The following is a 24,392-nucleotide window of genomic DNA, read 5'->3' on the forward strand; positions in this document are numbered from 1 at the left end:
ATAAGTCCTCTGTGAGACAAAACCGACACTAAACTAATCCTATCTTAGTTTGCCATAATAATATTGCCAATTATAAGTTGGGGTTTTTTGAGCAATTAAAACACTAACAAACTCCCCCTTTGGCTATTAGTTGGCAAAACAACTCGACTACGTATAGAGACAAAAACTGAAAGAACTAAGATAGGCTAGCATAAAAACTAAACCAAATATCTGATTACAAAGCATAACAGAAATAAAGCACAACATACAAGTCATGCTGGATCAAAACATCAGTCATAAACATTCTTCAACCAAAAGAAGTGGTGCCATCACAATCAACGCCCAGCCAGGGCCAGAAGGTACACAAAAACACATAAAACTCCCCCTGAGTTCATACTCCCCCTTTTTGCCAATGATAGCCAAAGCATGGTCAAGCATTGGAGGGAGTCTCACTGTCAGATTTCGCAGGTTCAGCAGCAGCAGATTCAGACAAGCTTAAACGAAGAAGAACGGTGGCCAATTCAATACGAGCCCCTGTCAGCTGCCTCGCTATTATGCCATGAACAGTCTCAAGCTCAAAGACCCTTGCCTTCAACTGAATAGAGAGTTGGAGATCCCTTGCATGGGGCGAATCATCAGCCACTGTATCAGCTTCAGAATTGGAGGGAGCAATCACCGGTGTAACATCACAAATATTGTCTCCAGACAGAAGACGACGGTCAACCGTATAGAGCAGAGTCGGACTTATCACCTCACTTGGCATTGGCTCAAGGCCCTGAGTTGTCAGTACTCCAAAGATCATATTAGGGAAGGGTAGCCTTACCTTCTGTTCACATGGATGGATCAAGGTGAGGATATGATTATAAATCCAGGCCCCCAAATCAAACACTATTTTTGTTCCAATTCGAAACAAAAGACCTGCCAATTGCTTGCCCACGGTATGGAAATGAGCTGATGGAAGCCAGTTGTAAAGCGCAAGACGATGCAATATGACATATTTTGAGGTGAGCTGAGAGCTAGGTAGATAATCCTTATCACCAGAAGGCCATGTATCAGTCTGTCCACCAGTTAGGGTCTTGGCCACTGAATCCCAGCCAGTGATTGCTTCTTCGTGCACCGCTGACAAGCCATAGTATTCATTAATCATGTCAGGACAAAAAACGTACCATTGACCTCGAATGAAGATTTGCATTGGCCGTGGCCCAGTCAGATTGTCTATGTCTTCATTGAGATTACAGTAGAATTCATACGTGAGGAGCTTCGAATACGGACAGATAGAGGAGACAGTCTTCAGTAAGCCCACTTCACTCAGCAGTGGCAGGATGTTGCAAACTGAATTCATCTGGTTTTCATCAACAGACCGTTGAACAATGAGATCTCTCCTGACCATGGTGGACCATTTACCTTGAGCAGTGGATGTAACAAACTGAGGCTTATAAATAGATGTGTCAGAACTTTCAACAGGTTGAACCTCAGGAGTGATACTCCGACCTCGGAACGAGTAGTTGGTTTCCCCTTTCGGGTAGAGGATGTGGGGACAACAGCTGGTTGAGCAGCAGCAGGACCTTTTTGCTTAACAGACGACCGTAGTGTCTTGAACACTTGTTGAATTGGAGGATTAGCTTCAGGTTCGATAGACTCACTGGACTTTCTTCTCTTCTCAGGCTGATTTACAACAGCATTGTCATCACCCGTCTCAACAACAACCTTCACAGGAACATTCTTTCGTTTTGATCTTCTCGTCTCCTTGGATTGGGAATGAACAGGAGACACAGAGTGAATGGAATCAGGAACATGGGCAGAAGAACTTCCAAGAAGATTTGTGACTTCTCTAATTTTGAAGGTGGTGGAATCAGGATGAGCAGTAGCCTCAACAGTTGAGGGCTTAGGTGCATGAGCTTGTGAGCCATAGACTTCAACAAAGATCTTTTCATCTTCACTCGAGGACTCAGAAGGATGAATCACACGGTATGGTTCTGGAATGGAGGCAGCAGGTAAACCAGCAAAATGCCGGACATGTTCAAGACTTTCAGCCAAAGATGAGGAGGTGTAGACTGGGACTCCATCTATTCTTTCAGATGCATGGGCGCTTGAGTGTTTAACAGACTCAACTTCAACAGTCAAACCAGAGAGATTATCAGAGGGACAGATTTCATGTGGGACATCAGCAATCGTAGAAGGAGGCATAGCAACATGATCAGACGAGTAAACAACCAAACTTAGATTGTTGGTCTCCTCAGAGGGTTTATCTTTCGTATCAGACACAACATCAACAACTTCCTTTAAAGGCTCAGGCTTTGTAGAGGGTACGCAAGGGGGATCATCAGACACAGAGGATTTCACAGATAATAACTCATTTACATTATCAGACACAGTAGGCACAGCAGACGGAATATCAGCAGTTACAACATCATCAGGCTTATCAAGAGAAATTTCAATAGGAGAATCGGAAGAATTTGACCTGTTACGGAGAATCTCCATTCGGTGTCTGGCTTCATTCTCAGCAGCCTATAGGTATAGGGGTTGTGCAATTTCTCTACGACGCGAGATCTCTTCTGATTCAAGAGCCCTTTGTGCAAAATATTGGAGAAACGCTCCGGCCCGATTTCCATCTGAGGGCTCTGGGATAAATGCTGGAGAAATCTCATCACTAGCTTCGGAGGCCAGCAACAGGAGCTCACTGGTGTCATCTGCAGACCAGTCGGCGTAGAACTTTGGATAATCCGACATTACTGTGACCATAATCTCGTCACGAAGAAGGGGATCAAGCTTCAACTTTTTCTTCATAGCTAACTAGAGCAGGGTTTTGACATGCTTGGTGGCTGTCTCTTGTGAGTGAATCTTTCTCCCAAGCTTGATGATAATGTTACGAACAGCATCCGCCATTGATATGAAAAGAAGGAAGGCCGAGAAAGAAACCCTAGGTAGAAAAACAGAGAGAAATCAATCGGTGGGCAGAGATATTTTTTGAACTTCTTCATTCTCCCAAGCCTGACCAGATACTCAAATGTAGACCCAAGGGTGAAGTACCCTAATAAATGCAGCACGACAGATTACATGCAGAGCCGATGTGATTGACGCAACGGTATGCTTTCTTTTTAGGCAGGAAAACAGATACGGAGAGGATTTGAAATTTGAAAAAGGCGAATTACTTTATGGAAAAATAGGTTAAAATATTCTCTTAACAAAATAGAAGAGAGTTTTAAAAGGAAGTCAAAGCTGGTTATTGACCGGGAAACTTAATTCCATATACTCTCCTTCTGTATTACTTATTGCCTTATTAATCAATCCTGCAGATTCCTAGAGCAGATCTGAGAATCTCAAACCGATTTGCATCTAGGGGCTTAGTCAGAATATCAGCCAATTGCTTATCTGTTTGAATATACTCCAACTCAATCTCTTTTGATTCTACCAAGTCTCTGATGTAGTGATGTCTTATATCAATATGCTTTGTTCTGGAGTGTTGAACAAGATTCTTTGAGATATTGATAGCACTGGAATTGTCACAGTAGAGTGTCATAATCCCTTGAGTCAGACCATAATCTAAAAGCATCTGCTTCATCCATACCAACTGAGTGCAACATCCACCAGTAGCGATGTATTCTGTCTCTGCAGTACTTAAGGAAATTGAATTTTGTTTCTTACTCAGCCACGATACCAAGTTTTTACCAACAAAGAAACATCCTCCAGAAGTACTCTTTCGGTCATCAATATTTCCTGCCCAATCAGCATCACAATAAGCAACCAGACTTAATTCACTGTCCTTGGAGTACCATAGCCCATATTGAATTGTTCCTTTTATATATTTCAGAATACGCTTAGCAGCTATCAGGTGTGATTTTTTTGGATCAGATTGATACCGTGCACATATTCCAACACTGAATATTATGTCTGGTCGACTGGCTGTCAAGTACAGCAGACTTCCTATCAGACTTCGGTAGACTGTGTTATCCACTGATACACCTGTGTCATCTTTAGATACTTTTGTGGAGGTAGAGATAGGTGTCCTGGATGGTTTGCATGATTCCAGATCGACTAAATTCTTAGCATACTTTTCTTGTGAGATAAAGTATCCTTCAGGACTTTGCTTTACTTGCAGCCCTAGGAAATATGTCAGTTGACCAACCATGGACATCTCAAATTCTTCCTTCATGACTTTTACTAACTCATCAGTGTATTTCTGTAAAGTAGATCCAAACACAATGTCATCCACATAGATCTGAGCAATGGTGACATGACTTCTAGTGGCTTTTACGAAAAGCGTTTTGTCGACACTTCCTCGTTTATACCCGTGTTGTAGCAGATACGGTGTCAGTCGTTCATACCATGCTCGTGGGGCTTGTTTAAGACCATAGAGAGCTTTTCTGAGCTTGTAGACATGGGATGGATAATCTGGATCTTCAAAGCCTTTAGGTTGTGCCACATAAATATCTTCATGCAGATATCCATTCAAGAACGATGTCTTAAAATCCATCTGAAACAGTGTGAATCCCAGAATGCATGCGACTGTCAGAAGAATTCTGATTGACTCTAGTCTCGCCATAGGAGCAAACGTTTCATCATAGTCAATTCCTTCTATCTGAGTGTATCCTTGTATCACTAACCGTGCTTTGTTCCTTGCAATATTCCCAGCTTCATCAGTTTTATTTTTGAAGATCCACTTTGTTCCAATTATGTTGACACGATCAGGTCTTGGTACTAAATCCCAAACATGATTTCGGTCAAATTGATGTAGCTCCTCTTGCATCGCCTTGATCCACAGATCATCTTGTAAAGCTTCTTTTACATTTCTTGGTTTTATCTTTGAGGTATAGCAAGCATATCCGGATATTTCTATCAGATTATTTCTTACTCTGCTCCTGGTCTTCATCCCGTTTGTTGGATCACCAATGATGTTATCTGATGGGTGATTTTTCTGAGTTCTGGTGGGTTTGTCTTTACCCGTATCATTTATAGGGGTGGTCTCCTGTTCAGAACTTTCTTGATCTTCATCTGAGGATTCTTGTGTTTTGGGTTGACTGCTGTCATCGGCAGTATTCAGTTCACTTGGAGGGAGCTCAGTCTCTGGATCAGTCACTGTTGTTTCCACTGATTCGTCTGGATTGTCGTCTATAACCACATTTACTGATTCCATTACAGATTGAGTTCTCTTGTTGTAGACTCTATAGGCACAACTGTTTGGAGAGTACCCGAGAAAGATGCTCTCATCGCTCTTAGGTTCAAACTTTCCTCTTTGTTCCCTATCAATCAGCACATAACACTTAGTCCCAACACACATTAAAGTACTTCAAGTTTGGCTTCTTTCCCTTCCAGATCTCATATGGTGTTTTGGTCGTTCCTGGTCTAAGATAGACTCTATTCACTGTATGACAAGCTGTGTGAACTGCTTCAGCCCAGAAGCGCTGTGGTAGGTGAGAAGCATATAACATAACTCTAGCCATTTTCAGCAAAGTTCGATTCTTTCTTTCCACCACACCATTCTGTTGAGCTGTTCTAGGGGTTGAGAACTCATGTGATATACCATGCTCGGAGCAAAAATCTGAGTATAGAGAATTTTCAAATTCTTTTCCATGATCACTTCTCAGTCTTTGAATTTTTATTATAGGCTCGTTCTTTTCCTTTTGAACCCTTATGCACAAGGTTTTAAAGGCATTGAAGGTTTCAGATTTTTCTCTTAGGAAGTATACCCAGCTGTATCGAGAGAAATCATCTACACACACAAATATGTATTTCTTTCCGCCAATGCTTTCAGTCTGAGTTGGCCCCATGAGGTCTATGTGAACAAGCTCTAGACATTTCTCAGTAGTGATAACTCTTACTGCTTTGTGAGGAGTTCTTATCTGTTTCCCAATGGCACATGCACCACAAACTCTCTCCTGTTCAATTTTGATCTTTGGTACTCCTCTCATAGCTTCTAGTTTGATCAGTTTATCCATATCTCTGAAGTTTATGTGACCCAGTCGTCTATGCCAGAGTTTTGATTCATCAGATTTTGATAGGTGACAAGCATTTTTGTTTGTCAAAACATAACAGTTGTCTGAGGATCGTGTTCCTTCCATGACTAATTGATCTGCTTTGTCACTGACTCTGCAACAGTTACGATCGAAGCACACATTCCAGTTTTGATCACACAACTGACTGATGCTAATCAAATTTGCTTTCAGACCACTGACTAACAAAACTTCTTCTAAGTGAGGTAAACCTGGTACATTCAGGGTACCTTTTCCAACTATTTTGCCTTTTTGCCCGTCGCCATATGTAACAGATCCACTGCTAGATTGAACAGCCATAAGTCACTTTATATTTCCAGTCATATTCCTGGAACAGCCACTGTCGAAATACCATCTAGCTTCAGTTGTAGAAGCACTCAGAACTATAGTGGGATAACATATAACTTCTGACTTTCTGACCCAAACTTATCTCGTGAATGGTGTAATAGTCTTGTTCTGATATTTTTCCTTTCTTTGATCTCTGTAAAAGGAATAACATTCAGGTCGAGTGTGACCTTTAGTTTGACAGTAGTGGCAAATGGGAGTGTATTGTCTGACTCTGACAAACTTATTTTTGAACTTTAAGTACTAAGATTGAGGTTTTACTCTGCCGAAGTCATTATCTGCAGTTTGATCATATACCTTCTTTTTGTCAGTTTTCTGAACTAACCGGGATGACTGTCCTCGTTCAAAATTGTGAACTGATGTAGCAGTAGACATACCTTCTTTGATGAACATAGGGACACTATTCGAAGATTCTCCTCGTTCAAATCCAAGACCATTTTTATCATTTGGATTTCTACCAGAGTCCAGAATTTTGTCTAACGTTGATGTGGTATCCATCATCTTGATATTCTTCTTCAGATCTTCCAATTCCTTTATCAGTTTTCCTTCTCGAGATCTTATCTGTGTGATAAGATCTTCTTTTATGAAAAGATCTGTATTTAGTTTCTTCAGAAGATCATCCCTTTGCTTCAGTTCGTCATTCAGATTTTTATTGACTTTCACTAGTTGTTCCCAGCTTGCAATAAGTTTGGCAAATTCCATTTCAAGTTGAGTATGCCTCTCTTCAAAATCATCTGTTGATATATAGGATTCTCCATCGGATTCGTTTTCGTCTGACTGATTCTCTGTAGCTGTAAAGAAGGCTGCAAAGTTTCCCACATTGTCATCTGACTGATCATTAGAAGCTTCCTCCTCATCATCACTTAGTGTAGCCACAGACATAGCCTTCTTCCTTTTGAGATAAGTTTCACATTCCGCCTGTATGTGTCCAAAACCTTCACACTCTCTACACTGCACTGACCGGTTGAGGGGTCTTCGTGTATCTGTGGAACTGTTTCTGTTTTGTCTTGTTCGGCCAGTTTGGGATTGATTATTCTGTGGGAAAGGTTAGGTTTCTGCTTTCTGATATGAGGAGTTGCTGCCTTTGTATTGAGTCCTGGTAGATTGTCCTTGACTCTTTTTGTTGAATCCTTTCAATATTTTCTTAAAGTGCTTGGTTAGAAGGGCCAGGGTTTCATCATCTATGTCATCTGTGTCAGATTCTCGATCAGCTTCAGCCACAAAAGCCACTGACTTGCCTTTTCTGTTGACAGCAAGGTCATCATCAGCCAAAACTTCAAGTTCATATGTGTGTAAACTTCCCATAAGTTCTCCTACAGTCTTCTTTTCCCAGCCTGTATGTTCCTGAATAGCAGTTACTTTCATCCAGAAGCGTTTAGGCAAAGATCGAAGGATCGTTTTGACTACTCTCTCATCAGTGAAAGGTTCACCAAGAATTGAGGCTCTATTCATCAGCTTTTGAATCCAACTGTGAAAGACTGAGATAGTTTCCTCTTCGTTCATTCTAAGAGCTTCAAATTCTGATAGCACCATTTGAAGTTTTGACTGGTTGACATCACTAGTGCCCTCAAATCTGGTTTCAAGAATTTCTCATACCCTTTTTGCTTCTTTTACCCCCGTGACTAGGGTAAAGACAGATTCATGCAAGGATCCTACAATAGAGTTCAACGCTTTGTTGTTCAGATCAGAGGCATTCATTTCATCGTCTGTCCAAGTCTCCATGGGCTTTTCTCCAGTGGTTCCATTAACATTCTGAACAGTCGGGCGACTCCATCCGGATAGGACAGTTTGATAAACCCTAGTACCTTGTGCTTGGAGATAGATCTCCATACGAGCCTTCTAGAAAGAGTAGTTGTGACCATCTAGTTCTGGTGGTTTCATACTTGCATCCATCCAGAACAAAAACAACCAGCCAACGAACACACAAAGGCACTTCCAATAGAAAGAGAACAATGCAAAAAAAATTCTCTTACGGATAAAGTCACTATGTAGACTTAAAAACTCTGATACCACATGAAATTTTGCATTTCCTCATTTTTAATCAAATTAACTGCAATATCCAACTGATGAAATGGACTGACTGATTCAACGATGATGTCAGTCAGTAAGGCAGATTATTGAGATGTTTATAGAAAGAGACAACGACACAAAGCAACACACAAGATGTTTACCCAGTTTGATACACTGTGTATCTACGTCTGGGGGACGATCACATAAGCGTCCAATCCACTAAATCATAATCCAATGTACAAAGGTAGAGAAACAATAATCTCACCCGAGTGTCCCACACAAGATACGTACCCAGTCTACACAGGTTTAGTGGATGGTTGAAGATGGAGAGCCATGCATACAGAAGTCCAGTGAAATCCCTTCACTTGGAGAGCCAACTCTGATGCAGTCCACTTCAATAACGTTTTTCTCGGTTGTTCCCACAACAGTGTGATCGTAGCGTCCTTTCGTTTAAGCGGCAATAATTCTTCTCAAGTTCTTCATCATAATCACCATGAACATGCTGTATTGAGAAGAGGCATGATAATCAAAGATCTGATCTCATAAAACTGTATTGGAGTGTTTTTTTCTTCTTAAAAGCATAACCCTAATTCTTGTCGAATAAGAGTACTTATAGTTCCATAGTACGAACACTCTCCATAGATATCTTTGATTGTAGATGGTAGGACAATATTTGAAGAATGTAATCATAAAGATTCGGTCCATACCTTTCCAAAACAGATACGCTGATCTTCTTTCCAAAACTGTCTTCTTTAAACCGCGTGCAGACTTTAAGGAAATAGCTTCCTAATTCAGATCTTCAGTGTCAGTCCCTCTGTTGTTGTATCTGATTGATCAGTCCTCTGTAAGACAAAACTGACACTAAGCTAATCCTATCTTAGTTTGCCATAATAATATTGCCAATTATAAGTTGGGGTTTTTTTGAGCAATTAAAACACTAACAATGGCAATAGTGCACTGCTTAAATATTTATGCACACGATACTCTCTTTTGGTTGTAAATAATTTTGATATTTTAAGTATTTTCATTTTGAATTTAGATAGTGTGTACATTACTTTTTTTATGATATAGAATGTATTGACAATAGGTGAAAAATATTATAGCAAGATCAAAATAAAAAAATAATAATTTATATAAATTTAGATTTTCCTGTCAAAATCAAAGGTTACAAATTCTGGCCAACCTGCGCGCTGGTCACACTTTTCGTCCAATGGTTCAAAGTTGGATGGAATTCTTATTTTAAAATGTGGGTTACCATCCGGATTTTCCGTCCAACGAGTCACAGTTATTCACAATTGTTGACCAACCTGTTGGTCTGAATTTCTGTCCAACGGGTCAAAGTTGGACGAAAGTTTCCATCCTAAAATAGTGGATTGCCATCCAGAATTTCTGTCCAACGGGTCAAAGTTGAACGGAAATTCCCATCCTAAAAATGGTGGGTTACCATCCGGATTTTCCGTCCAACTTTGACCTGTTGGACGTAACTTCTGACCGACATCTGATGTTGGACGGAATTACCGATGTTCATTTTTTCGAGGTCTCATTTTGGACGGAATGTTGGACGGAAACCCGTTTTCCGACCAATAACCTGCATTTTCTGTGCAATTTTCGTTGGACGGAAATAGCAAAATTTCCAGCAGTGAACGAAGCGAACCCAAATTATTCTTATAGTAATATAGTATATAGGAGTGGAAATACTAGAGGCCATATGGAAAAATAGAAATTATTCTTTTATTTTAGAAAAAAATTGTAATTTATGCCCCCTCCATAATATATGTCAATTTTCAATGTCACTCTTAAATTATTAGTGGTGTAAATGTTGCCCATCAATTTTCAAAATGGTACATATATTGTCTCTCTCGTAGTGTAAATGTTGTCCCTCAATTTTCAAAACGGTACATATATTGCCCCTCGCGTACATTACGTGGGACGCTGAACGTGGGACATGAGCTGCTGGCGAAAGGCGAAACCCGAACAGTTTGTAGAAAGCAACTATGCAGTATGGTGTTAGTATTATATCTGTGGCGTCTGTTTTAACACTTCCTTAAAGGCATTTGCAACCAGGGTATCGCATGCTCTCGACAGGAAAACACAGAAGCACAAGAACACATGGGTTCAGTATCACTCAGGCAGTATATGAAGGTTCATCGTGATTGGCAGATGTGGAAAAGGGTGTATTATATAGTGATAGCTGTGACAGCCCTTTCCATATCAGCCAAGGAGAAATGCTAAAAAGAAGGAGAGCAAGAGGGATCACTACTCACGTTCATTCTGCTGTGAGTAGTGTGCGGACAAGGCAGTCAAATTACCCACAAAAATAAAGAACCGCGCGTGCGAATCGAGCCGAGCGGGCGGCGGCGCCGCGCGCGGGATCTCCTCTTGTTCCCTCTTCATAACACTTCAAACCTTTTAGAAAAGATTAGGAAATAAAAGGTAAGGAAAAGTGAGGTAGCCAAGCAATGTGGGACTAGTAGACAACTTTAAGTAATGCAATAAATGCCTCTTTAAATGTCTCCAACAATCCCCCACACATTTAAGGTGGCAAGGCTATACCTCATTGAACCTGAGTTTACACCAGAGCTAATTTCCAGCCACATCAGTGTATGATACTTGAACTGACATGTAGTGGAACTAAGTAACTCTTTCCCGAGAGTGAATCGAGTCTTGAACTCATCGATCAATCAAGTTTTGAACTTAGTTGCACTCATTATCTCTGTAACAATCCTTGTCTCGTCTATCTCTACATAGATATTTTAATCTGTCAAGTCTATCTCAGCATAGACTACCTGTATTAGGCTACAGATTTGGCACTATTTTCAACAGTCATGTAGTCTTTCCGTGATTTCGTTTGCCCACCACAGGTGGCTTATCACGAATTTCTTACCTCATTGGGTTTCAAACTCATTTCCCTTGAAGTATCAAGGACGGTCTTACGATTCAGACCTTTTGTGAAGGGGTCTGCAATATTCTTTTCAGATCTCACAAACTCCATTGTGATTACCCCATTTAGCATTAACTGCCTTACAGATTCATGTCTGACTCTTATATGTCTCCTTTTGCCATTGTAGACACCATTTTGCGCAACACAGATAGCAGTTTGTGAATCACAATGTATAGGGACAGCAGGTGCTGGACACCCCCACAACGGCACGTCTGCCAGTAGGTTTCTTAGCCACTCTGCTTCCTGGCTTGCTAGATCTAAAGCTATAAATTCAACTTCCATCGTTGATCTGGCAATGCAAGATTGTTTAGACGACTTCCATGATACAGCGGCTCCACACATAGTGAATACATATCCACTAGTTGAGCTTGCATCATCGCTGCCGTTTACCCAGTTTGCATCATAATACCCTTCTAGCACGACTGGAGACCCTTTGTAATCAAGGCCCCAGTCCACTATGCTTCTTAGATATCTCAGTACCCGTTTTAGTGCATCCCAATGTGGGACACTCGGGTTGTGGGTATAGCGACTGAGTTTGTTTACTGCGTATGCAATGTCGGGTCTAGTATAGTTCATAAGAAACATCATACTTCCGATTATTTTTGCATACTCTTCTTGTGACACACTAGCCTCTACGTTCTTAGACAATTTTACACTGGGATCGAAATGGGTCCTGGCTGGAGTTACATCATAACTCCCAAACTTCTTTAGAAGCTTCTCCGTATAATGTCATTGAGATAAGAGGTAACCTTCTTTAGTTTTTGTTACTTTTATCCCGAGTATTACATCGGCTTCCCCTAGATCTTTCATGTCAAAGTTGTCACATAGAGTTCTTTTCGTGTCTTTTACAGCCTCAATATTAGGACTAAAAATTAACATGTCATCTACATAGAGACGACAAATAATCACAATGCTAGACTTTATCTCTTTAGTATATAAGCAGACATCTTATCGGTTAGTAGTATAACCCAGATCTACTAAGGTTTCATGAAATTTCTCATACCATTGCTTAGGGGCTTGTTTCAAGCCATACAGAGATCTCTTGAGTCTGCATACTTTCCCCTCTTGACCCGGATCTACGCATCCGGGAGGTTGTTCCATGTAGATTTCTTCTTCTAGTTCACCATTGAGAAACGCGGTCTTTACATCCATCTGGTGAACTAACAACCTGTGTAAAGTTGCCAAAGCAAATAGAACACGAATGGTTGCTATTTTTGTTACTGGTGAATATGTATAAAAATAGTCCTCACCAAATTTCTGAGTGTAGCCTTTTGCCACCAGTCTGGCTTTGAACCTTTCAATTGAGCCATCTGGTCTCAATTTCCTTTTAAAGATCCGTTTACAACCGATAGGTTTATAGTCTTTTGGTAGATTAACCAACTCCCATGTGTGATTTGACTATATAGAGTCTATTTCACTTTTAACAACTTCTTTCCACAATGTGGAATCTACCGAGCGCATAGCTTCTTGAAAGGTTTTTGGTTCTTCTTCTAGGACTAGCTGACATATGAATTGATCACCAATTTCATTTAAGTCTTTCAATTCTGTCAAGTACGTTATGAAATCAGAACCAAAGTTTCTCTCTATTCTAGGCCTTTTACTCCTTCTAGGTTCCTCAAAGTTGATCGATAGACTAGGAAATAAGTTAGGAGAATTTTGGTGAAGGCTATCATCAGGTAAAGTTTAAGGTTTTTTCATGGGAAAAACTGTTTCAAAGAAAGTGGCATCTCTAGATTCACACATTGTGTGATTTTCTAAGTGCATGAATCTATATGCAGCACTGTTCTCAGCATACCCAACAAAAATGGTATCCGAAGTTTTAGGTCCCAGGTTGGGCCTTTTGAAGGACGATAGTACTACCTTTGCTAAGCAGCCCCACACTCTAAAGTAATTAAGGTTAGGGGCATGCCCCTTGCACAGTTCATAGGGTGTTTTCTCAAACCCTTTGTTCGGTACTATATTTAGAATGTGGTTAGCTGTTAATGCAGCTTCCCCCCACAAGGAGTCAGGAGCACCTGAACTGATCAACATTGTATTAATCATCTCTTTGAGAGTTCGATTTTTTCTCTCAGCAATGCCATTTTGTTGGGGAGTATACGGTGCTGTGAATTCATGAATAATGCCAGAATTTTCACACAAACTTTTAAGAGAATTTGATTCATATTCTCCCCCTCTATCGGATCGAAGCCTTTTTATTTTCTTGTCTAATTGGTTTTCTACTTCATTTTTAAAAACCACAAACTTTTTTCGGCTTCGTCTTTTGATCTTAATAGATAAAGTTTTGTAAAGCGTGAAAAATCATCAATAAACGGAATGTAATAACGTTTTCCACGTCTACTTTCAGTGGTTTTGAAGTCAGCTAAGTCTGTGTGAATTAATTCTAAAACAGATGATTTTCGGTTACTTACTGTTCAAAACGAACTTCTAGCAAATTTAGCTTCAACGCAAATTTCACATTGTGTCCATGCATCATTTGACAAATTTGGCAACATATTCATGCTTTTTATTCTATTTAAGCATTTAGTACCAACATGTCCTAATCTATCATGCCAAAGATTTAATGAAACAACTAATTAAGCAGAAGAGGAAGCTTTATTATTAGCATTGTTTGGAATGAAATCACAAGTAGTTGAGCCAGCTATGGAACTACGATTTCTAGCTACAGAACCATCTAACACAAAAAGGCCACCACGTAAATATCCCTTTTCCCAGATATTTCCCATAGTGAGTCAGAACTAGGCGGTCAGACTCAAAAACCATTTTTATTCCAGCCTTATTCAGTAGGCCTCCAGAAATCAGGTTTCTACGTAGGGAAGGAACATAAAGCACATTTTGCAACAAAAGAAGCTTCCCGGAATAAAGCGTTAACTCTATTTTTCCTCTACCACTTACCTTAGAGATGCTGGAGTTCCCCATGAAGACTTCTTCTTCTCCGGTGTTGATCTCGAGCACCTTGAACAGGTCCTTGTTGTTGCAGAAATGGCGAGATGCCCTCGTGTCAACAACCCACTCATCTGGTTCTCCTACCAGGTTGGCCTCAGTTATCACCGCTGCTACCATTTCTGTTTCTTCTGAATTTTCCAGCAGGTGCGCTTGGTTCTTTTGCCCCTCGTTACTTGACTTTTGACCAGCCTAGCTTGTTGATCCCTTTCGGTGATAACATTGTGCAGCTTTGTCGCCACGTTTTCCACACACATAACATTCAGTGTTGTTTTTCCATTTTTTCTAGATTTTTCCATTTTTGACACGGTTATTGCTGTTTGGTTTTGAGTTTTTCTTTTGGTTTCTGGTAACTTCCCCAGACTTTGACCTATCAGAACCCCTACCCATTTCAACCACATTAGCTTTAATATTGTTAGAAAAATTACCAGATTTTTTAACCAGGCGATTTTCTTCTTCTATATTGATAGTGTTGATTAGCTGATGCAGAGTGTGATTCTTGAGTTCATGCTTCGACTTGTTCTTGAAGTCCAGCCACGAGTCAGGCAAGTTATCAACCAAAGCGTCGGTCAGAAAGGCATCGTTTAACAAAGCCCCTTCTAATTTCATATCAGCCACCAGGTTTTCAAAGTCGTGTACCTATTCAGTAATCGGCTTGGCATCCGTCATTGTAAAGTGCAGACAGCGATTCACAGCATACTTTCACCTTCCAACGTCATCAACGCCATACTTTTCTTTCATAAGCTCCCAGATCAATTTCGCAGACTTGTGCACTGAAAACATATCAAAAAGTGGATTACTCACTCGTTGGAGAATTAATGCGCATGCATTTTTATTATCTTTCTCGTATTTTGTACGAGTTGCTTGGAGGGTCGTGGAAGCCTGCACTGGAGTCTACGTCGCAGCAGTTGAGTCCGCAGAGGTGGCCTACGTGTCCGTGGTTGTAGCAGCTTGTGCAGTGGACTACACGATAACCTCAGCAGACTTCTCAGGATCCTAAAAGATAACATAGTCTACATCTTTGGATTCCAGAAGCATCATCACTTTACCAGCCCATCTCTTGTAGTTTAAACCCCCCGTGAGAGGTTCAATGGGAGTAACATCAGAGTTGGGATTCGAGGGTTGCGACATTGCTGAAATGGCAAATGCTTTTAATCGTTGAACCCTGTGTATCGCGTGTATCACCATGGCCGAACTTGGGACGTGAGCTGCTAGCGAAAGATGAAACCCGAACAGTTTGTAGAAAGCAACTATGCAGTATGGTGTTAGTATTATATCTGTGGCGTGTGTTTTAACACTTCCTTAAAAGTATTTGCGACCAGGGTATCGCATGCTCTCGACAGGAAAACACAGAAGCACAAGAATGCATGTGTTCAGTATCACTTAGGCAGTATATGAAGGTTCAACGTGATTGGCATATGTGGAAAAGGGTGTATTATATAGTGATAGCTGTAACAGCCCTTTCCATATCAGCCAAGGAGAAATGCTAAAAAGAAGGAGAACAAGAGGGATCACTACTCACATTCATTCTGCTTTGAGTAGTGCGTGGACAAGGCAGTCAAATTACCTACAAAAATAGGGATCCGTGCGAACCGAACCGAGCCGAGCGCCCGTACACTCAAAAATAGGGATCCGTGCAGGCGGTGGCGGCACGCGTGAGATCTCCCCATGTTCCCTCTTCATAACACTTCAAACCTTCTAGAAAAGATTAGGAAATAAAAGGTAAGGAAAAGTGAGGGAGCCAAGCAATGTGGGACTAGTAGACAACTTTAAGTAATGCAATAAATGCCTCTTTAAATGTCTCCAACAAATATATGTGCCGTTTCAAAAATTGAGGGGCAATATGTACACCACTAACAATTCAGGAGTGACATTGATAATTGGCATATTATAGAGGGATATAAATTACAATTTTTCCTTTATTTTATAATTTCTCTCAAAGTTAGAAAATGCAAATACACGTACGTATTCATAGAGGGTACGGGAGAGACAATATATGTACCGTTTCGAAAATTGAAGGACAATATTTACACCACTAATAATTCATGAGTGATATTGATAATTGACATATTATGGAGGGCTATAAATTACAATTTTTCCGTTATTTTATAATTTTTCTCTCAAAGTTAGAAAATGCAAATACACGTACGTATTCATAGAGTCACAATATTATTTACTTATATGTATTTTATATTATTTGATATTTTGTTTTTCTAAGCGAGATTAACTTTTTTTTTTCTTTTTAGAAAATAAAAATAGAGAGTTGAAGAACCAAAAAAAATGAAAATAGAGTTTAAAATGTGAAATAAATAGTTTTCTTTTAGATTCAACTTGCTATATATCACAAAACCTAAAGTAAATCCACAGCTCAACTAATTGAATTTGGTATTTTGTACTTTTTGGGCTACAAATGTCCAAATTATACTTATACGAAATTATGCTTCAAATAAAATCATTGGAAAATATAAGATATATGTACACAATATAATATAAATATTATTCCATATTATTTGGTTACTTTAGAAAAACAGAATACGGAGTAATATGCAAGTATTTGGTTACTTATGAAATGACGCATGGGTAGCTCAACTGGTCATAGAGGTGAAACTTTGAAAGAATGATTAGGGATCGAGTCTCACCAGCGGCAGTGAGGGGGGTTCCTTGTGCGCAGTAAGCACCGGTCTAGCCTCTGTGATTAATGTTCAGTTGAGTCACCATGATTTACAACCTCCCACCGCTCTGTCGGGCCGGAGCCTTTTGGAAGAATGAAATGAAACCAAAAAAAAAAAAAAAAATACAGTCAAAATACATTAAACTTTGTGAAGAGTCAGAGATATGCAGTATTGCAGTATATTTAAAAGTCAAAATACATTAAACTTTGTGAAGAGTCAGAGATATGCAGTATTGCAGTATATTTAAAAGTAAATCCAGCTATTTTTATTTTTATTTTTATTTTTATTATTGACCCTTTCACAGGTTAAAACTACCAGCAAACTCCATACAAACAGCGCATGTGGCTTTGCAATAATTAACTTACAATTCCGTAGTATTTAATATAATAATAATAATAATGCAAATTGGTAATATTAGCAATATAATGGAGAAAATCATAGCCATTCCTTTAGGAATGAAAATAACATAATTAATTATATTGGACATTGTATTGGAACAATTTACATAACATTAACTTTTTTTTAGATTATTAAAGCAACAATCTGGGAAACTAACGTAATTAATTACGTTGGGCATTGTGTCCGAAAGTTATTACGGAAAAATGTATTTAGAATTTGATGATATAAAAAATTAGGAATTTTAATTTCCAATTTATTTATTTTTTAGACTTAGGAACTCTTTTTATAATTCTTTTTTTTTTTGAAAATAACTCTTTTTATAATTCAGAATAGTCCAAATGATTAACTCGAGAGGTTACGTTTCGGATAGACAAATTAGTCCAAATGCTAACCCGAATGGTTACGTTTCGAACAACCAAGAGAATCTTTGAAGAGTCGAAGATCAGAAGAGTTCGGGAAGAGGAATCAAAGTGTTGAAGATTTCAATTAAGACCGAAAGGTTGCAAATGCCGAATGGTGGAAAGGTCTACCTTTCGAGTAAAAGGGAATGTATGAAAGAACGAATGGTAAGGTGAACAATTCGAAAAGAACTGCTCGAGACATTCTCTGAGCCAACAGTTCAAAACCTTAAAACGCTAATGCTTTAAGGTAGAATATAATGTGACCATGGCAAAGAGAGTCCTAGGTACACATTCCAAGGGATCGGAGATTTTCCTCAAAAAGCCTAGACACTTGTGCAGAACAAAAAAATATGTTCAGTGCAAATTAACTGGTCTAACGGCGAAAAAGTCTGACACGCAAAAGCTACTTTCCGAAAAACCGTTGGTCTCTACCCGCTGGTCAATAATCGTTTGAAATGGGTTTCCCTCCAACGTACACATTCCTAAAAGCCTATAAATACCTTCATTTAAAGCCAAAGAAGGACCTGATCTATTAAGTGAAAAATATTCAAGTGTTCAAAGTTTTCAAGTTCTATATTTTTGTGACCAGTTAGAGAGAGAAACAAAAAGCTGCAAAGCTTTATCTAGATTTAGAAGTTTGGGTTGCTCAAACGTGAAGATAAAGTTCATCATGAAAAAAAAAACATGTTTTCTCGTTAGAGATGGAAGAATTATTTTCTTCAAACCTTTGTAACTCTACTTGGTAGAAGTAGAAAGTGGCAGAGTAAACTCAGTCTTGAGTTGAAAAAATTGTGAAGTTCAATGCTGGCTTTGTGTTTAATGCTTGAACATTCTTTGTACTAAAGGGATTAGTGCAAACTTCCTTAAGAGTTTTAAAGATAAGAGTGGAGTAGGCTGTGTTGACCGAATCACTATAAAAATCTTTATCTCTCTCTATTCTTTACTTTACTGCATATTTTTAATTTCATATTGTATCATGTTCAAATCATAACATTTTTAAAAGAACAAAACAAATTACGTGCAAACCACTTAAAAGGGTTAACAATATTTTCGTTGTGCATCTCTACGAAACATTGAAGTAATCATTCGGTTTACTTGAACGAATCGTTAAAATTTTCAAAACCCTACAAGTCTAATCCCCCCCCCCCCCCCCCCCCCCCCCCCCCCCCGGTTCTAGACTTGTATCCCAATCCTTTAGGACCAACAAGTGGTATCAGAGCAGTTACCTTGAATGGTAAACACTCTGTGTATACTGCCTAGTGATCTCTTTTCAAGCATCTTTAGTCGTCCAGTTATACTTATGGTATTGACGTAGTTCCTAAGTTATATGTCTGACTATCTTTAACCATTAAGTTATGTGCAAAATGACAATCTTAGTCCCTGAAGTACCAAATCAACCACTTTATTAAGTGATATATTTGTGACGGAAATAGTCCTCAAGACACTAAAATCACCACTTAATGCATTACTTAAGAGTTAAAATGATCACGCAATGATGCAATAACTCATGAACTAAAAATATAATTTTCCCTTTTAATTTTAATAAATTAATATTTTTCTCCATAAATTCTTTTTTAACTTCAATTTACTTTTCTTTCTTTTTGTAAAAATAAAGTTAACGTATAAAAAATGTATCATTAAAAAACTCTAAATGAGATGCTTTAAATGACACCTATATTAATATTTTTTATTTTTTTAATTAACCTATTACCTACAATTACATTAAGTCGTTATTGCCATTAGTGAATTATGGATTCATTACTTCATGTAATTGTAGGCTAATTAAAAAGTTTTAAAAATATCAATATGAGTGTCATCTAAAAAATCTCATTTGGAGTTTTATAATGATATATATTTCCATACATTAACTTTATGCCGACAGGCACCTAAAGCTTTAGGTCGACGCACCTTAAATACACAAATCACGCACCTTAAGCACACAAATAAGCACCTTAAGAACACAAATCACGCACCTAAAGTTTTAAAAATATCAATATGAGTGTCATCTAAAAAATCTCATTTGGAGTTTTATAATGATATATATTTTTATACATTAACTTAATGCCGACAGGAACCTAAAGCTTTAGGTCGACGCACCTCAAGTACACAAATCACGCACCTTAAGCACACAAACAAAGCACCTTAAGAACACAAATCACGCACCTAAAGTTTTAAAATGACGCATCTTAAGTTTCAACAACTGACGCACCTTAAGCATACAAATTACGCACCTTAAGAAGGAAAATCATGCATCTAAAGCTTTAGGTCGACGCACCTTAAGTTTCAACAATAACACACCTTAAGCACAAAAACCACGCATCTTAAGAAGGAAAACCACGCACTTAAAGCTTTAGATCGACGCACTTAAGTTTTCAACACCTGACGCACCTTAAGCCGCACAGTACAAAAACCACTAACCTTGCACAAAAACCACGCACCTTAAAGGAAAATCAGACACCTTAAATTTAATCTAGATTCAAAAAACCAAATTGCCACCATTTTTTTAATCACTGTAAACTGGACATTGATTTAGGCAATATCAATGGTTCAGATTTAACGAACAGGAATTGAATTATATATTTATATTTATTTATATATATATATATATAACTTACATTCTTACAAACCCTGTAAATTTTTAATTTCAATATATTGTCGCTTACTGGTGTCAGACATTCACAAGAGATCAACCATATCAGGCCACCTGGATTTTATTTATTTAATTTAAAAAGATCTGACCTGCCCAGATTCAAGACCAGGGTGTGTTGTAAAATACTAAAACGCATTAAAAATACAAAACATATGGGCTGTACGCCCGAACCGTGGGCAGATTTGTTGAAATATAAGGCAAACGTAGTTAAGACAGAGCTTTCAAACTCAAGGTTGTTCCCAGTGTGGAATATTTGCATTCAAGCTTCTTCATTCAATCTTATCTCCTCATTGATCTAATAATTTTTTATTCAACTTCCTCCCTCTTTTTAAACCCCACACCCCCATTCATTCTGCACCTGCAAATTGCCTCAACATTTCTTGAAAACCTGACAGATTAGAAGATATATATACAGTTGCGAGCTTGAAACCAGCCTGATCTGAGAAAGATTAATCAATGGAGGGCCTTATCCCGTTGGTGTATAACGCAATCGTGGAATACAAAAATGGCATGTTGGTGGGATCGCCGGCAGTTTCCTACACCCGGCTTCCTACCAGTGAGTCCGGCCACTTCGACACGCCGGACGTGGAGATTTTCCGGCGAGATCGTGGCTTTTCCACGTCTTCATCGTCGCCTTCCGTCACCAACGCCACCAAGAGAAGGGTATCTACTACGGTGCCCCAATCGCCGACGGGAGCCACCGGATTATTACTCGTTCAATAATTGTGTTACCAGAGATTATCTCGCCCAAGGAAAAAACCTGGGAGCGGATATATAAATTTGTCAAATATGGTGGGCTACTTTGACATTCGCAAGAATATAATTTTGTGTTATTTTCATTTCTCTCCCCTTTTTCTTATTATTATTATTATTATTATTATTTTTTTTTTTTTTTTTTTTTTTTTTTTTTTTTGAAAACTTCTTATTAAAATTTAATGTTCTTAGATTGTGGTATGATACAGAGTGAAGTGGGTTGATTGTGGATAACCAAACGGTCCACATGTTTGATTTGTAAAATGTGAAATTTGCAAGTGTATATATAGCTTGTATATCAAGTAATACTTTTAGAGGTGTTTGGTTCAGGTAATCTTATAATATCTAGGTAATCTGAGTATGATAATATTATATTATCTTGTTTGGTTCAAGTTATGAGATTACATGATAATTTATATTACTTCAAATATGATGTGGTGGTAATGTTTCAAGATAATATCACTACTACACAGCAGGCTTTTAACGTCGGCTAAATAGAGCTTTTAACGTCGGCTATGTTCCGTAGTTGTTGCGGGCGACGTTGTAAATATTATCTATAACGTCGGCTATTTATATAGCCGACGTTATATATTATTTTAAAAAATAAATAAATAAAGTTTACAACGTCGGCTAATAGCATTTAGCCGACATTGTATGGTATTTTAAAAAATAATTAAAATACTTACAACGTCGGCTAAATGCTATTAGCCGACGTTGTAGGTATTTTAAAAATAATTAAAATACCTACAACGTCGGCTATTAGCAATTAGCCGACGTTGTAAGTATTTTAATTATTTTTAAAATACGATACAACGTCGGCTAAACGCTATTAGCCGACGTTGTAAACTTTATTTATTTATTTTTTTAAATATATTCAACGTCGGCTATTACTTAATAGCCGACGTTGTATGTTTTTTTTTTTTTTTTAATATACAGTTTATTTGTCCATTTATACCCAAAAATCTGCTCAAATCTACTCACAACCACAACCACAATCACAACCTAAACCTGCTCAATTTCTCACAACCACAACCACAACCTAAACCTGCTCAATTTCTCACAACCACAATCAAAACCTGCTCAATTATTGCACCACAACCACAGCAAAATATGTAGAATCTAATATTTATAATGAAACAAGTAATAAAATTACTGAAAGATATATATACTGCAATTTTTCTTTAGGAGCCCTTACTATTAAACCAGTAAAAGAAGAAAAATTACCTGCTAAGAGACAGCAAGACGGACACTTCTCTGCAAGTTTTGATAGGATGAGGTGGCATGGCATTTTAACATCATAATGATCTGGAAACAAGGTAAAGATCGAAATAATGTTACAACTGTCTAAATTTTGTGTACCATGGATAACTACAAGGTACTAATAGATCATGTCAATAACAATGTTCAGTTATACTAAAATTGATCAAACAGCACTATCAAGTTACTAATAGGTCATCATCCTTGATGAGCATGAGGAAGGATGAGATTTCATTTGACAAAATTGCATCTATCTTCTCAGGCCTCTCAACAAAATTGCATCTATCTATCTTCTATCCTACATACTTAAATAAAACATGCATACAAGGATACACACAGAATATATGGCCTTGTATCTAATGACACTCCCTTCTCCAAAAACTCAAAATACAAACACACAGTGGCCAAGATGATTAATATACAAACACACAGAGCTGAAATCATATATAAATATCATAATTATATTGTAAAAGATATATAGAGTAAAAAGCAAGATGTTCTAGCAATATCCAGTGGCCAACTCACCCCAAAATGCACTAAGCTGTACTTATCAACATTTAAAAAGAAAAAAAAAACAGAAGGGAAGAGTAAGGAATATACCGTTAAATAGGGTAGTTTTTTCTCTTGTGTCCTTATATTGCCGAAGACATTGAAAAGGACGAAAGATATAAGGCAAAACAAGAACTATGGGAATTGCAATAGCATGGCTGCCACAAACAGAATCCGCTTCAAACCATGCAATGAACAAAAAACCTCAAGAACAAAAAAATAAAATAAAATAATAGAACCTGGCGATGAACCATATGACAAACTGAACGCTCCAAATCTGAGAACACCTACATATTGAGAGCATATAAGAAAAATTTATGAAAAGCAATCACCAAAATCTACATTACCAACAAATATTTCTAGACCAATGAACATCTTAATGAAGCTGTAACACCAAAAATGTTTATCCTCCTCTAGGATGGTAGGAAGGAAGAGACTTTTCCTCTTTTTATGGGGTTAATACATGAATCTGTGGCAGACTATCAATGTCCAATAATTTTATCCATGGCTTTGGACCTTGAGATTATAGGAGCATGCACCATCTCTATCTAGAAGACTTACGTACTTTCAGAAGTTCGGAGACAAACACATATGAAGCAAACTTGAAGCTGCAGCGGCGGCGCGGAGACGACGTCGGCGGAGATGGACTGTGCGTCGGGGACGACGGCGACGGGTTGCAGCGGCGTCGACAGTGGTGGTCTCAGATCGGGGAAGAGGAGATGGAGGAGAGGGGAGTAGATCGAAGAGATTGGAGGAGATGGAGTACCGCGTACGTCGTCTGAGCTGAGGAGATTAAATTTATTTTATAAAGTTTATAACGTCGGCTACCGCTACTGTAGCCGACGTTATAAAGAAAAAAAATAAAAAAAAATAATAATTAAAAGTATACAACGTCGGCTAGAAAGACAGCCGACGTTGTATTAGATTTTTTTTTTTTTTTTTTTTTTTATAACGTCGGCTAAAGGGATTTAGCCGACGTTATATATAAATAATTTAGAAAAAAATAATAATAAACGATCTACAACGTCAGCTATTAGTATAGCCGACGTCGTAGCTTACGTATTTCTTTTATATTTTTATGTTTACTTTATAACGTCGGTTATTACTAAATAGCCGACGTTATAAACTATTAAATGTTTTTAACGTCGGCTATTTATATAGCCGACGTTAAAGACCCGACGTTGTATGTGAATTCTGTAGTAGTGTATGAGTAACCTTATTTTCTTAGGTAATCTTAGATTATCTAGAATTATTCCAACTTTGTCCTTGTTTACTAACTGAGAACCATTCAGCGTCGTCCACGTGTCCAGATCAACGAATCAGATGTAATTTTTTTTAAAAATGACGCAGTGATATTTTCGTAAATAACTCGAACTTTGGTGCATGTAAATGTGTTATAAGTGTAAGTAGTTGGTGTAACTTTTAAAGTAAAAAGTGCAGGTAGAATCACTTACAAGTGCATGTAATTTTACATTGTTAACATTAATGCACTTAGGTGCAACTACT

General features: G+C 38.2%; 1 protein-coding gene across 1 annotated transcript; it reads right to left on the reverse strand.

Annotated features, from left to right (window-relative positions):
• Positions 1 to 409: 409 nt before the first annotated feature.
• LOC109157760 lies at positions 410 to 2,460 on the reverse strand. Its single transcript, XM_019305599.1, has 2 exons — positions 1,471 to 2,460; positions 410 to 1,405 (listed from the first exon to the last, which is right to left on the reverse strand). Exons 1-2 carry the CDS (start codon positions 2,458 to 2,460, stop codon positions 410 to 412), a joined length of 1,986 nt encoding a protein of 661 aa, XP_019161144.1.
• Positions 2,461 to 24,392: the final 21,932 nt, after the last annotated feature.

Source organism: Ipomoea nil, unplaced genomic scaffold (genome assembly GCF_001879475.1).
Source record: "Ipomoea nil cultivar Tokyo-kokei standard unplaced genomic scaffold, Asagao_1.1 scaffold2792, whole genome shotgun sequence".
NCBI lineage: Eukaryota > Viridiplantae > Streptophyta > Magnoliopsida > Solanales > Convolvulaceae > Ipomoea > Ipomoea nil.